A 15,239-nucleotide genomic window follows, 5' to 3' on the forward strand; every position below is an offset into this window, starting at 1 on the left:
GAGTGGAGGGAGAATAGAGTGGAGGGAGAATAGAGTGGAGGGAGAATAGAGTGGAGGGAGAATAGAGTGGAGGGAGAATAGAGTGGAGGGAGAATAGAGTGGAGGGAGAATAGAGTGGAGGGAGAATAGAGTGGAGGGAGTGGAGAGAGTGGAGGGAGTGGAGAGTTGAGGTAGAGGAGAGTGGAGGGAGTGGAGAGTGGAGGGAGAGGAGGGAGAGGAGAGTGGAGGGAGTGGAGGTAGAGTGGAGGGAGAGAAAGAGAGTGGAAAGTTGAGGTAGAGGAGAGTGGAGGGAGAGGGGAGTGGAGGGAGAGGAGGTAGAGTGTAGGGAGTGGAGAGAGAGTAGAGTGGAGGGAGAGTAGAGTGGAGGGAGAGTAGAGTGGAGGGAGAGGAGAGTGGAGAAAGATGAGAATGGAAGGAGACGCGGGGCCCCCCTGTACAGGTGTCGAACCCTCCTCACCTGTTGAGTCTGATGGCGAATGCGCGCAGCTCCCCTGCTGCGGCTGCCATTGCGAGCGGAGCCCTGCGAGCGGGCGCGGCCAACTCCGACTGCTCCCCTCCTCCTCTCTCTCCTCCTCCCTCCCCTCGTACACACACACACTCCCTCTATAGACCAGACTCTCTGCACACACTCTGCAGTCGACTATCCCACTCCCTCTATAGACCAGACTCTGTGCACACACTCTGCAGTCGACTATCCACTCCCTCTATAGACCAGACTCTGTGCACACACTCTGCAGTCGACTATCCACTCCCTCTATAGACCAGTCTCTCTCTCTGCGCACACTCTCCCCGCACTCCCCTCTCTCCACGCCCTTGCCGCCACCCCCCCCCCGTCTCTACCTACTCTCTACACTCTCCACAACACTCTCCTCTCTCTGTTCACACTTCCACGCCCTCACTCGACACCCTCTCTATCCTATCCTCTGCGCTCTCTCCTCTCTCTCTCCGCATCCCCTCTCTGCTCTCTCCTGCTCGGGCTACGTTCGCCCTCCACTCTCTCTTCCTCCAGGCTCCATCTCCCCTCCACACCGCACTCTCCACTCTCTCGCCACGATCCCCGCTCTGCTCTGCGCTCCGTACGCTCCGTACGCTCCACCCCCCTCTCTCTTTACTCCACCCTCGTTCACTGCCCTCTCTCGTCACACACTCCCTTACCGCAACCCGCCTCTCCCCCTATCAAACCATACGTTCTGCAAGCTCTTGCCTCTCGCTACGCTCTCCTCCCGATGTACTCTCCTCTCTCTACAGTCCGCACTCTCCACGAGGTCTCGACACACGCGCCACACTTCCTTGCCCACACTCTCTCTCCTCTCTTCCTTGTCACTCACTCTGCTGCTGCTGACCCTCTCTCTCGTCTCTCTCCCACCCCCGCTCTCTCTCTCTCTTTTTTTACGATCAGAGGAAACAAGAAGATGCTCGGTGTAGTCGGCACTTTGCTTCGTTCATCATTTCGCTTTGTTATGCTTTTCTTTATGTGCCCCCCTCTTTTAAATGACATATTTCACAAAAGATGTCACGCTCTGCTCTCCTCCTTCTTACCCCTTCTCTCTCTCTGTACCCTCTCTCTCTACCCCCTCTCTCCCTCCTCTATGTCTATGCTCCCCCTGTTTTCTATGTATTTTTTGTTAAACTACGACAAGTGCTGCATCTGCACCCAGCCCTTCTCGCAGTCCTACGGCCTCCGACGGTAGCTCAAATCTCCCGACTCTCCAATACATTCTGCATACCTTCACATTCCTAATTCTCCACGAGTCTCTTACCCCACTTCCCTGTCTCTCTCCCTTGTCTCTCTCTCTGTATGCTCTGTTTACCCCCCCCCCAACACACTCTCTCTGTGTGCTCTCTGTTTACCCCCTCCCCCACACTCTCTCTCTGTGTGCTCTCTGTTTACCCACACACACACACTCTCTCTCTCTGCACCCTCACTATCTCTCCACTCTTTTAGCTCATTCTTCCCACGGTCTCTCTCTTTCTCACGCTCCCCTCTCTCTCTCTCTCTGCACCCTCTTTTTTTTTTTTACGATCAGTGGAAACAAGAAGATGCTCGGTGTATTCGGCACTTTGTTTCGTTCATCATTTCGTAATTTTTTTATTTTTTTATTTTTATTTATTTATTTTTTTAACGGGGCTTTATGTTGCCCTCGCTCGCTCGCTCTCTCGCTCACTCGCTCGCTCGCTCGCTTGCTCTCTCGCTCACTCTCTCGCTCGCTCGCTCGCTCGCTCTCTCTCTCGCTCATTCTCTCGCTCCTTTTCTCGCGCTCACTCTCTCGTTATGTACGCCGCCCCCCTCGCAGTCCGACGGCCTCCGACGGGTAGCTCATAACAGCATGCAGAGCTCCCCGTCATCTGCCACGGAGCACACGGCCTCCTCCATCGCCCACTGCTCCTTGAAGGCCGGCACGGCGTGGGTCAGCCGCGCATGGCGGAACTCCAGCCACACCCTGGCTCCGACCAGAGCGCGGAAGATGCCCAGGCTGCTGGCCGGACGTTTCCCCTCCAGGGCCACCTTCCTCGCCCTGTATATGGCGAGCTTGGCGTAGCCGACGAGCACGTTGACCAGCCCCTGGAGATGTTGGGGTCCGTCGCCCTTTCGGTATCCAAAAATGAGGACCGTCGGGGAGAAGTGGAGGCTGAACTTTAGGAGGATGTTTCTCAGGACCTTGAACAGCGAGTCCAGGCTCTTGCACTCCACGTATTGGTGCGCCACCGTCTCCACTTTTCCGCAGAACCGGCACTCCGGGGGCGTGTCGGTGAAGCGCGCCAGGGAGGCGTTGGTGGTGACGGTGCCGTGGGCGATGCTCCAGCTGAGGTCGCCGATGCGGTTGTACGTCGGGCTGGAGTAGAGTTGCCTCCAGCGAGGCCTCTCCGGAGAGATGCAGGGCAGGGCTTTCCTCCAGGCATGGTCCTTATGGCTCCTCAGGGTGTCCTGTTGGTGAAACCGGACCATGTAGGAGTAGAGCACCTTCCTCTTGACATTTGCGAAGGCCACCTCTGGTAGGTCCTCCAGCCGGCACAGGTTGTGATCCGCCTTCGCTTGTCGGCATTGGCGACGCAGTGGCACGACGGAGAGCTCCGGTGGAGGGGGACCGAGAGGGGCTTCGTGATCCCCAACGCCGATGGGGGGCGTTCTCCCCGCTGCTGCTGAGAAGGCCCCCTTGGCTTCGGCCAGGATCCGGGCAGCCACCCGGAGCGATTGCAGCCCTGTCTTTGCGGCCATGTCTGCTGGTCCGAGCCACCGGCCCCGTGTTCCAGGCTCCACCAGATCTCCCATCCTGGTGAGCCGCGCGTTGGTGAGGCGCCTCTCCATGCCGGGGGTGGCGGTGGTGGACGGCAGCTTTGTCTGCGGGTTCCTGAGGATCGGTTCGAAGACCAGATCCTCGGCCGATTGCGGCTGGTTCAGCCTCCTGACGGCGAGGGAGCTCCACGTCTGCAGGACGCTCCTGTAGAAAGGTGGCAGCTGTCCCAGTGGGAGGCCCTGCAGGTCCATATAGAATAGTTGTTTGGAGCACTGCAGACCCCCCAGCTGTTTAAGTAGGAAGGAGGCCGTGACGCTCCAGGCTGGTGCAGGGGTGGTGGCGTGCAGGAACTTTTGTGCGGCCTGCAGTCGGAAGGTGGCCAGCTGACTCCGCACGCACACCAGCCCGTGACCGCCCTCGTCCAGTGGCAGGGCCAGGACCCCAGCCGCGACCCGGTGTCCTCTGCCCGACCAGAAGAAGTCGAGGACTCGCTTCTGAAGCGCGTTAACGAGGCTCATGGGGGGGTGCAGGGAGAAGAGTCGGTGCCACAGCATGGACGTCACCAGCTGGTTCACCACCAACGTCTTTGTCCTGAAGGTGAGGAACTTGCACAGGCGACTCCAGGTGCCCAGCCGCTCCTTCACCTTCTCCTCCAGCTCGACCCAGTTCCTTTGCGGTGGTTCCTCCTCTGGTCCCAGGAACACCCCCAAGTGGTGCAGCGATGTTGTGCTCCAATTGATGGTTTTTGCCTTCTCCGGACACTCGGTCATGTCCCACGCTCCAACCAGCAGGCCGCTGCACTTTTGCCAGTTCATTTTGGATGAGGAGGCCTTCGAAAAGACCTCCTGACACTCGTGCAGCAGGGCGACATCATCCAGGGAACGAAGGATGAGGAGGATGTCATCGGCGTATGCCGTCAGGACCAAACTGACATTTGGTTCCCTGAGCACCAGGCCGCTGAGTCTCCGCCTTATGAGATTCAGGAAAGGCTCTAATGCCAGTGCATAAAGTTGGCCCGACAATGGGCATCCCTGTCTCACTCCTCGGTCGAATTTGACGGGGGCAGTGAGGGTGCCGTTGATCTTGATCATGCACTCCGCTACCTCTCCACTCTCTTAGCTCACTCTCCCCACACTCTCTCTCTCTCTGCACCGTCACTACCTCTCCACTCTCTTAGCTCACTCTCCCCACGGTGTCTCTCTCTGTGTGCTCTCTGTTTATCCCCCCCCAACACACTCTCTCTGTGTGCTCTCTGTTTACCCACACACACTCTCTCTCTCTCTGCACCGTCACTACCTATCCACTCTCTTAGCTCACTCTCCCCACGGTGTCTCTCTCTGTGTACTCTCTGTTTATCCCCCCCCAACACACTCTCTCTGTGTGCTCTCTGTTTACCCACACACACTCTCTCTCTCTCTGCACCCTCACTACCTCTCCACTCTCTTAGCTCACTCTCCCCACTCTCTCTCTCTGCACCCTCACTACCTCTCCACTCTCTTAGCTCACTCTCCCCACACTCTCTCTCTCTCACGCTCCCCCTACACACTCTCTCTCTCTGCTGGAACACAGACAGCGTGTTGTTCTCCGATAGAGAGGGGAGGAGAGACGCATTCGCACGCATTTTTTTTTAACAAACAAAAAAACCGTAACAAATCACACGAGCACGCGTGGGTCACGTGCGGGGAGGTGGTTATTTGACCATACTTCACCACGCGGGTCAATACGGGCCAGTAAAGGCACGATGAGCGCAGACATCAGTCGCATACACGAAGCTCTTTGGGGCCGTCCATAAATGACGTCACGCGATTTTAGACGATTTTTGACCTCCCCCCCCCCTAGTCACACGGCGTCACAAAAAGTCAGACCCGCCCCCTCAAATATGACGTCACAAAGCTCTGCCCCCCCCCCCCAAAAAACATGCTTCAAATCGCTTTAAACTATTGTCATTGTAGTGCGTATTTAATGTGGCGCTGCACTGTGATGTTGTAGGAGAAAACATTAAAAAGTCTAATTAAGTAGAACGTGTTGTCTATATTTATTTAAAGTTGCGCATTTTGATGTGACGTCACATTTCTCACCCCCCCTCCCCGTCGTCACACATCGTCACAAATGTCTGACCCCCCCCTAGGTGCGTGACGTCATTTATGGACGGCCCCTTTTTGACAGACGTATAGTATGGGCGGATCAGCAATACTACAACAGGAGCAACCAATCAATACAAAAGATCGATAGGAGTGCAAAAATAGATCAAATGCTTAGCAAGTCGCTACATGTAAATGCATCTATTATATATGGAAATACAGCACACGCATATGGTTATTGTAAAGTCACGTAGGTATAAAAGAAAATAAATCACGACGTTTCGGGCGCAACACAAGCGTCCATCATCAGGTGGGAAGGCATGTTGCGCCCGAAACGTCATTTTTTTATTTTCTACCTACGTGACATTACCGAAAGAACCAAGAAGATGAATCTCTGTGGGAGTCTATGGGTCTCTGTGAGTGTATGGTACGGTTGGCTATGTAGAGTGCAAAGGAAGTTCAACATCCGTGTGAATCTATAGATGTTGATGCAGAGCATAATCTGTAATTTCACTCCTACTGTTGTGGAGTGACTTATGCAGCCAGCTATGGCTGCAGAGTTTGGTAGTACATGTTGTTTACGTCGTTTATTGTGAAAATTCGGTCACAGTTCCTATGACCACTGTTTCATTTCTCTTATGGCTTTATTTTGGTGATTTTCGAAAAGTTTTTTGGTTTGGCCATGTTTGTTGTAGTACAGAGTTAGACTGATGGCCTTAATCTAAGTTGTCTTGTGGTTGTTGTTGTTGTTTGACTTGCATCCCACTGGGATATTTGCACAGGGTTAGTGTACGGTGATTTTTCTGCAATATTTTGCTGTCTTTTCTTGGATTTTCTGTTTGCACTTAGTCACTTTAAGATTCATCTTCTCACTTTAAGATGTTTTCTTGTTCATGTTTTAGTTTTTTGTTTGTTGCGGTTGCACCCGATTCAAGAGCCGAATGGCTCACAGGGCTATACCTAATAAATGAACTTTGAAGTATTAACCAGGCCGGCCTGCCGGAATCGAACCACGAACCAATGGAACTTTCTGGGGAAAGTACCGTGGGGCCGTGTCCACTGTCCCAGTACAAAGGTCTTGTATCGCCATCTAGTGGTCGAGTGAAATCAATGCACCGTGGTCTCCTATCATTCCATATGGAGCAGTGGATTAATCGCGGCTGGTGATATTGATGGTGGCTAACAATGCAATTGTAACATGCGTTCAAAAAGAATGCATGGAATCGCGCATGTAAAAAAAGAGTTACGTTTTACTATGCATTATAGCGCGTGAAATTATTTGCAGGCGATTTATTTACTGAGCGAATCTAAACGTCGATTCCCATACGAACGATTCTCAGCGTATCGCTGAACGTGAGAAGTTAACCCCAAGAAATTGATGAATGACGATGTCCAAACTCCGCCCCCCAGAAGGCGGGGCCACGCTAAGCCCCGCCTATAAGGGGAAGACTAATGGTCAAGCCCCGCCTATAAGGAGAGGAATTAATTCTAGATTTGAAGTTTCGTGACTGCAAGGATTCATATGCTTAGTGTTTTTCGGTAAAGTCACGTAGATAAAAAAAAATTAATAAAAGTAAAATAATAATAAAATAAAAATCACGACGTTTCGGAGGCAACACAAGCTTCCGTCTTCAGGTGGAACCGTCACAGCACGACAGCTGTATCACTTGATATCACTTGATACAGCTATCGTGCTGTGACGGTTCCACCTGAAGACGGAAGCTTGTGTTGCCTCCGAAACGTCGTGATTTTTATTTTATTTTTATTTTATTTTATTTTTATTTTATTTTTATTTTATTTTTATTTTATTTTTATTTTATTTTTATTTTATTTTTATTTTATTAATTTAAATGTTTTTACCTACGTGACTTTACCGAAAAAAACCTAAGAATATGAATCCTTGCAGTCACGAAAGCTTCAAATCTAGAGGAATTCTACCCACACGAGCTACGTCAAGCCACGCCCACAAGGGGAGGAATTCTACCCACACGAGCTACGTCAAGCCACGCCCACAAGGGGAGGAATTCTACCCACACGAGCTACGTCAAGCCACGCCTACAAGGGGAGGAGCCATGCAGAGCCCCGCCCACCTGGTGGGAGGAGTTAAGGCGCGCGGTCACGTGGTCCCGTCCTTCTTCCCTCAGCCGCCATGGAAGCGAGTCGCGCAGCCCCCATCAAGCTCGCCAGGGTAAGTCTCCTAAATCGCCTCTCGCGTCGGCGCGGGGGACCCCTTCTGTTGCGCGGAGGGGGAGGGTTACCCCCTTGCGTGCAGGGGTCACCCCGAGCGCGATGGGGTTCTCGCTGTTAGAACACGAGCGGCTGTTGAGGCGTCGCGTGGCGCGGGCCATGTGCGTGCGGCCTAGTGCAGGCTTCAGGCGGGGCGGTGTCAGAGGCCGACCGCAATCTCTCCCACGGTTCTCGATCTGTTGACTTTCTCATCGTCTTCTACACGAACTCACCTCGATAAACTCTCGCTAGCTGCTCTTCTTAGGCGCTCGCTCATGTCACGCACGGTTTACTCGAGGTCTCGACGCCCGGATCGACTGAATCGCACGGCTTTACCCGCGTATCTCGCGCAAACGTTTCGATTGTAGCGTGTCCCGTCTCGCGTTACCCTCCAAGCATTGCACGTGGTTATAAATAACGTACTATCGTTTATCGCTAAAGTTTTAGGTTCCTCTCGATTAATTTCACGTTTTCTATATTTCATATTAATTTGTAAAAAAAAATCGTTTACTTTTATGGTTTCTTCACTCACCCTTCAATCAATACCCATCTTATCTCTAATACAAATGTTTTTTTTCTTATTGCCGTTCCCCGTCTCGCTCACATCTCTATGATATCTTCTATGAAACTCTTATATCGCCCCCCACCACACGCTGCCTCTGCAATGGGAGCTCCCCTACTGTCGGGATTTCATTTGTTGGTCCCGATTTAAGTGGCATGAGTTTTTTAAGTCCATTGGAGACCGGGGCTCAATTTAAATGGTCACGGTGTTCTCCCTTAACGGTTACAATCGCAGTGTAAGTGTAATGCTGTAATTGTTAGTGTATTATAATTGCGATCCAGGTCTGGTCCTTGGTTTTGTCGGCGGTTTGGTCGCAGGTTTTAGTGTGCAAGTCCCTAGTTGGGTCGTTAATCTTTGGGTTTATTCTCGGGTTGACTTCTGCGGGAATGTGTTGGGCCCATTCAATCCCGTGTTTAGGGACCCGGTTTGATGTCGGGGAGTTGTGATGGGGGGCCGCGTTCACGAATCTCTGCGTCTCGTTTCAGGTGACCAAAGTGCTCGGCAGGACCGGCTCCCAAGGCCAGTGCACACAGGTAAAGGGGTGGGAAGGGGGCATCTGGGCAAGGGGATGTGTGTATTATGGGGAATCGGTGAAGGGGATACAACAATCGGCCCAATGGCAACGGAGATACCTTAGAAGAGGGACACGCGTTGGGGCCGATGTGTTGTCGAGAATACTTATTTTTGTGGATAGATACATGGAGCCATTGCTTCACTGTTTTCTCCACAATGACGCAAATGCAGATTTCGTTTTTTGTTTACTTCTGTCCTTGTGTTTAACATGTTTGTTAAATTGAGCATGGTTATAAGGTTATAAGAACCTGGGGAAATTTCGGATTCAACCTACGGCTTCGGAGCCGCATGCATTGTAGCTCTTGAAATATCGAGTTTTTTTTACCGAATTCGACAAATGGCTTTGGTTATTTCGTTTGGTGTCCCCTGTGAGCTAGGCTAAATGGCAAGCGTGTGTTTTATAAACCTAGGTTAGGAAAATGACTTGACACGCATGATCGTGACGATGTCCCCCTTCCTGCAGGTGCGCGTGGAGTTCATGGACGACAGCAACCGCTCGATCATCCGGAACGTGAAGGGGCCGGTGCGCGAGGGCGATGTGCTCACCCTGCTCGAGTCGGAGCGCGAGGCGCGCCGCCTGCGCTAGGAGCAGCGCCGGGGCCACTGCGTGTACGTGCCGTGGGAATTGTGCGTGTGTGTGTGTGGTGTAGCGGTTAGCGCGCTGCGCTATGAACCTGGCGACCCGAGTTCGATTTCTGCTCATGGCCAACATCAGTGATGATTAATCTCAACCGGTCTTGGGCCTCCCCTCGTTTGACCCGGCCTCGCATGAGTACCTGGTGTAAAAACTTTGCCACTGGGGAGACAAAGGCGGCTGGGCGTGGTGCTGGCTACCCTTCCCCTCGTGTGCTGTTCTGGCCTTTATTAGTGCTTGCCAATAGCACGTTCCTCAACAGTCTGTTAAGGCTGTACAGGGGATCTTTGTCTTTGGAAGCAAGTTGGCACAGTCGGGGGTACAGCTGGTGCATCTACCAGTCATCTCAGCCAACCCATGGCACCTGGGTCTGTCCCGAGACCTGTCAGCGAGCCTTCGACACTTGACGTGGCCATGAAGTGCACCTGGTGAAGTATAGTAGTGGGAATGTGGTGGGCTGTTGAGTATTGTGTGAATGCAATTAGGGTTTGGAGTTGATAAGAGTTTAAATGTGTCTGGGTGTGGTGAGCATTGTCGTGGTTTGTGGGGGGTGTGTTTTTGGTGAGCATTCCATGTGGTAGTGTGGTGAAGAGTGGTGTAATCTGTGTGTGTGGTCATGTGCTGAAAACAGTGGGGAGTTATTTGGGAGTGGTGGGTGTGCTTTATTGAGCCATATGTATGTACCTCTCTACGTGTGGATATGTATGTTTGATTTTGTGAGTATACCGACACATGGGGGAAGGGGGGTGGGTGCAGTTGTTAACACTAAAGTGCACGTACCTTTGTACGTGCATGTGTGTGTGGGGTTCGTATGATAGATGCAAATTGTGGAGATGTCAATTTGTGTGTACAGGGTTATGGACTTTTGCAGAGGGCAGTGCAGCAAAATCCATTGCAGAATTCTTACACCTCAAGTTGTGATGTTATTGTGCCTTCACCCAATGCTAACGCCGGTTCCTCACTCTCCTGCTGTAGGAGGTGACATGGAGGAGCCAAAGTCATCGGCAGAAGCATCAGCTGAGCGCCTCCTATGTTGCCCTAATAAGCAGGCCCTGCCCCTGTGTGCCATGACTCGTGTTGTACAATAAAGAGGTCCCCTTCCATGTGGGAGTGACCCCGCGTTGTCATTTCATTAATAAAATGTGATGGATGTTGATAACGTTGGTGACATTTGCACGTGTGGTGTTTGCCACCCAAGGGATGGCGTGTGTTGATTTAACGCTGGCGTTGCATGAGGTCCGCTCTTTAATTGGCTGCCAAATGGCGGGTCCGTGGCTCAATACGACTCCATTCTTTGTGCTCCAGCGTTTGTCACTGCCATGGACCGCCAAGTTCTCAAGTGGCATCTTTGTCAACCCCTTTCCCAACATTGCAGAACTTTCTCAAGCTTTCCCCTTTGAGAATGAGCCCAAACTATTTTGCTTTGGGTTTTAATTAGACCTCTCTTTTTGAACATCTTTATCTTCTCTCCCAATTTTCTCTGCTGCATATACCCAGGTCTCAGTCTTGCGTCAGTGTTTGGGTGTATATCAACAGATTTAAATTACTTCCATGACCTGGGTCGTACCGCTGTTAAGATATTTATGAATGGATTTGTCCGTTTGTGGCATGTTGATAGTGACTTGGTGGAGGGTTGAGAAATTGACAACTGAATTATTCATTGGGAGGCCAATTGCAAATTTTTATTAAGTGTCATGATCCTGAGGAAGGTTTTGAAAATGATTGCGAATGTAGCGGCCTCTTTGCTGCACGGATCACGAGCTCCATAATTATTGCGCAGCTCCCTCCACCCTGTCCAACTTAATCTTCGTGTCTCAACGACGCCACTGTCGGAAATGGCATGGTTCTACATAAACCCACATCTGCTTCAAACATTGCCACTCGCCATAAAGTGACCAAAACCACGTGCTGAAATGTAAAAAAAAAATTCCAGCAAGTGTAAGTAGTGTCTTTTCTGCTGGGCGAGGTAACGCTTTAGGCCTCTGAAGGTTGGAGGGTTCGCTGGCAGGTCATGAGACAACCCCACGTGTTTTGGGATTGCAGATTTACCACCTGCACATCTTGCCGTCGTTTAGCTTTGAATCTGCATTATTGGCAGCATCCTGCATGAACTGCCTCCACACAGGCCGATCTGCTGGTACCAATTTCCAGCAAGTCCAATCAGGCCCACATCCTGTACCAGAAGTGATTCAGCCCATACTCATACTGTGCTCATTTAGCCACCCTATCCAGACGAGCTGCGTGAAGGCGACATGATCCAGCTCGTGCAGCATTGCATGCTGTGTTGTGTTCATGCACGGGTTAACTGATACATAAGCAATATTGATGTTGATCCCTGTGATGACATCGAGTATTTCATTACTTTTCAAGTCCACTAATCACAGGCATTTGGAAGAGTTCGTTCGTGTAGTTTGCTGTGCCTCCGTTGATGGGAGTGCAGATGGCAGTGCTTTACTTTCCGGCGCATATTTTAGGTTGTATGGCCACATTTGCAGCTTGTCCATTTACGAATAAGATGCATACCAGTTAACCCATACGGGTTACCCGAATTCAGGGAAATTAGTAATCCTTTTGTTTCTTCCTTGTGATGGGATTTTGCAGGATGAACTTTGAGATTTAAACGGGCACGGGGTGACCAATAAGGTCTGAATTGGTCTAATAAGGTAGGCACTGATAAGGGGTTGAGAGTTATGGAGATTCATATTCTTGGTTCTTTCAGTAAAGTCACGAGAAGAACCAAGAATGAATCCCTGTAGTCACGAAAGCTTTAAATCAAAAAGTTATGGAGATGTACATCGGCCTGTTGATTTGCCAATGCGTTGAATCCTACCACCAGTGTTTTAGTGGAACGTCACAGCCCTCAGTAGGTGCGATGTTTGGGTCTCGAATGAGGAGGTGTCTCTACTGGACAACCGTGTTCGACTGTTCTCAGCAGCGTTCTGCCAGGTCTGGGTTGAGATTATAGAATGCTGTCTGCAGCAACGCGATCCGAGAAGAGAAATTGTGGCTTAAAAAAAACACGTTAAAAAATATCAAACCGTGGCAGAAAACGTCAATGTTTTCATTCCGACGTTTTGTTGCACATCGAGATCATTCAAAGTATCAAACTGTTCAATGCCTCCACACAGGCTAATCTGTTTTTTTTTTCAATGTTCGAACTCTGCTCTCCTTTGCCACGTCAAAAACCTCATTTGGTGATGCTGTTGTTGGCAGTGGTGCACAGACGTGCCAAGAATAAGGGCCAGTGCCCCAAAGCGTTGCCTGGTTAACATACTTTTTGTTCCTGTCAAGGCCACGAGAGTGTTCTTAATGAATGTGTCAAATGTCAACGACAGGGTAGCCCAGTGGGTTTGTGCAGGGCTGTGGATACAGGGACACGGTCTCAAATCCAGCGATATGTTTTTTAAAAATCAATTTAAATCAGTCGCCTAACCTTTTCATTGCAGTTTTTTGCTCGATATTTTGTTTTACGTCAAAAAACAATCATTCAAACTGACAATTCATTACTTAATAACCGGAATATCAGAATGTAACAAGCTTGCTTGGCACAGTGATGACCTCCCCCGTAACCTCTTAACTCCGGTGACCTGGGTACAAGACCCACTTTTATCCTTTTGATATATTCTAAAACTTACGTCCATTGCCAAGGTCCAGGTCCGTCTGAGCCAGGTTGAGGTGGATAATCGTCACTGGTGTTGGCCATGAGCGGGAATCGGACTTGGGCCGTCAGTATCGTAGGGTAAAACCTATTTATTTTTCATACTTTGATCCTGCCAAAAAAGGTCCCATGTTGTAGCTGCTCACCCCGAGCTATAAATGCCCTCAGTGGCGTTGTCCTTGTGCTGTTCGCCTTTTGGCGTTCTCTGGACTGACACTGGTGAGACGAGGCCCTAAAGAAGGCTGCCGTCTCTGGTGTAGACCAATCCGTTTCAAAGACATTGCCATATATATTATCAGAGCATGTTTGTTTGGCGTTTGAACATCTTAACACCTGTATTATTGCTGGAAAGGTTAAAACCCATTCTTATTTTTCCATATCAGAACTTACTTCTTTTTTACGCAGCGATAAGATTGTTTGCAGGTGTGGCATTTAGTTCTTAGGGCAGTTTTATCAGGGTAGGTTACCTTAGTATATATATTTTATATATCAAAAGTAAAATACGAATTAATGTCCGAACCAAAAGGTTGTGGTTATTGTCCGGCTCGACCTGCGTTTGTATCAAAGTCCCTTGGATCATCTGGAGATCCGTCTACCTGGTGGTACCGGGGGCCCACATTCTGAGAACCACTGCCCTAGTGGTGGTGTAGAGATGGACAAAACACATCGATGGGTGGCATGGATGTTCCTCTGGGTTTCAATAAAGCACCGATGTTGACCCCCCCCCCCCACCTCTTCAATCAAATAATCGTTAGAACCCTAGTTTGTAATGTGGGTAGTCTCCATTCAAAAATCTCACGATTCATAAATGGCCAAAGTGCGGAACACTAATCATCTCTGCCTTTCGCGTGAACCCTTTCCCCGTCTCTCTACAGGAGTCTAACCCCAACCACTCCTGGTCCCCCTGTGAACGCCGCGTTCTCACTCTCCGCTAGGGGTCGCCCTCACCACCATGACACGGATCGACGTGGATAAGCGGACTTTTCCACGTAGAAACCACGTGGTGGCGATGCTGCAAGTTGCGTTGGCTGTGGGGTAAACAAAAAACACGTTCCTTCGGAGTGGGCAGGTAGGAACTTGGTTGGACAGCGCATTCGTGCACGACAGACAGACACATGATCCCTGGTGGGTAGTGTGGAAGCTGTTGTTCCTACCTGTATAAGTGTAGTGTAGTGTGTAGGTTAAACGTTAAGTTTTATAAGGGCACCACGGGGTGACCAGCCCCACTCCACCCAGCCCCACCCCACCCAGCCCCTCCCCACCCTCCCCACCCAGCCCCTCCCCACCCAGCCCTTCCCCACCCAGCCCTTCCCCACCCACCCTCCTCTCCACCCACCCCACCCCTTCCACCCCCAACTGAATCACCTTAAGGCTGGGAATGTTGAAAGAAACACGAGGCAAAAAGATCCGCTTTTTTCTTTTCAAGGCTTCCATTTTATGAATGGAGCCACCCTCCCCCAGTTCCACTTTGTGAATGAACCATTGCCTGTCTCCTCATTGGCCCGAGTCGCGGCGGTGCCCCCCCCCCCCCCACCACTAACCCTCCCACCTCTACCAACCCCAACCCACCGCTCTCATTGGTCGGCGCCCGCGAGTCAATGGGAGGGCTCTGGTGGGGCGTGGCTATGCACGACAGACAGACACATAATCCCTGGTGGGCAGTGCGGAACTGTTGTTTCTACCTGTATAACTCGACGCATAACTGTGGCTTTATAAAAGAGACATTACACATGCGTGGATAAGCGGACGATCCGACACCACCCCCCCCCCCCCCCCCATAGCATCAGTTAGGCTCGTGTGTGTACACCAGCCACATGGTTAATGGAGGCCTCACTCAGCCCTGCTCAGCGTGATGATACACGTATCTTATACAGGTTACAGTCATAAAAATGCATTAATTATAAATGTTGTGGGTTTATAGTCTCCAACACACCGGTGTGCTGTACACTCGTAACGAACTGGCAGGTGTTGTTTACGTGAAAACCCTTACTAATTGGCTGTGTCGGGTGGTGGCAGGTTGAACAACATTTATATTTACGCGTTCTCACCCGACAAATTAATGCGTTGCCATCATCCATCTGGAGCTCACGATCTCTTCATTCCGAACGTGCAACGATGGGGAGATTTTCTCGTAATCTAACAGAACCGATTCCAGTTAATCGGTGACTGTGCCGAGACCACCAAATTCCGCTCGCTGCACCGGAGAACCCCTTCGACTCGATTCGCAGCGTCTTCCGATTTCAACACAAGACGGGCGCAGAAGCCACGG

General features: G+C 50.7%; 2 protein-coding genes across 2 annotated transcripts in view; one reads left to right on the plus strand and one right to left on the minus strand.

Annotated features, from left to right (window-relative positions):
- LOC133349360 (dedicator of cytokinesis protein 7-like) overlaps positions 1-807 on the minus strand; it is an 80,388-nt gene extending 79,581 nt beyond the window's left edge. The window contains exon 1 of the mRNA XM_061562726.1: positions 458-807. Coding sequence (XP_061418710.1) covers positions 458-507 — 50 coding nt within the window. The 5' untranslated portion in view covers positions 508-807. The remainder of the gene's footprint in view (positions 1-457) is intronic.
- A 6,571-nt stretch (positions 808-7,378) lies between these two features.
- On the plus strand, positions 7,379-10,415 carry RPS28 (ribosomal protein S28). The gene is made up of 4 exons (XM_061563938.1): positions 7,379-7,505; positions 8,591-8,638; positions 9,142-9,287; positions 10,288-10,415. Exons 1-3 carry the CDS (start codon positions 7,467-7,469, stop codon positions 9,262-9,264), a joined length of 210 nt encoding a protein of 69 aa, XP_061419922.1. The 5' UTR covers positions 7,379-7,466; the 3' UTR covers positions 9,265-9,287; positions 10,288-10,415.
- Positions 10,416-15,239: the final 4,824 nt, after the last annotated feature.

The sequence above is a fragment of the Lethenteron reissneri genome, chromosome 4, assembly GCF_015708825.2.
Source record: "Lethenteron reissneri isolate LAM-NWPU_2019-01 chromosome 4, ASM1570882v1, whole genome shotgun sequence".
Classification (NCBI taxonomy): Eukaryota; Metazoa; Chordata; class Hyperoartia; order Petromyzontiformes; family Petromyzontidae; genus Lethenteron; species Lethenteron reissneri.

Coding starts and splice junctions, on each gene's coding strand:
- RPS28 (XM_061563938.1), top strand. CDS start 7,467: ATGGAAGCGAGTCGCGCAGCCCCCATCAAGCTCGCCAGG. Junction 7,506..8,590: donor CCCCCATCAAGCTCGCCAGG/GTAAGTCTCCTA, acceptor GTCTCGTTTCAG/GTGACCAAAGTGCTCGGCAG. Junction 8,639..9,141: donor CCCAAGGCCAGTGCACACAG/GTAAAGGGGTGG, acceptor CCCTTCCTGCAG/GTGCGCGTGGAGTTCATGGA.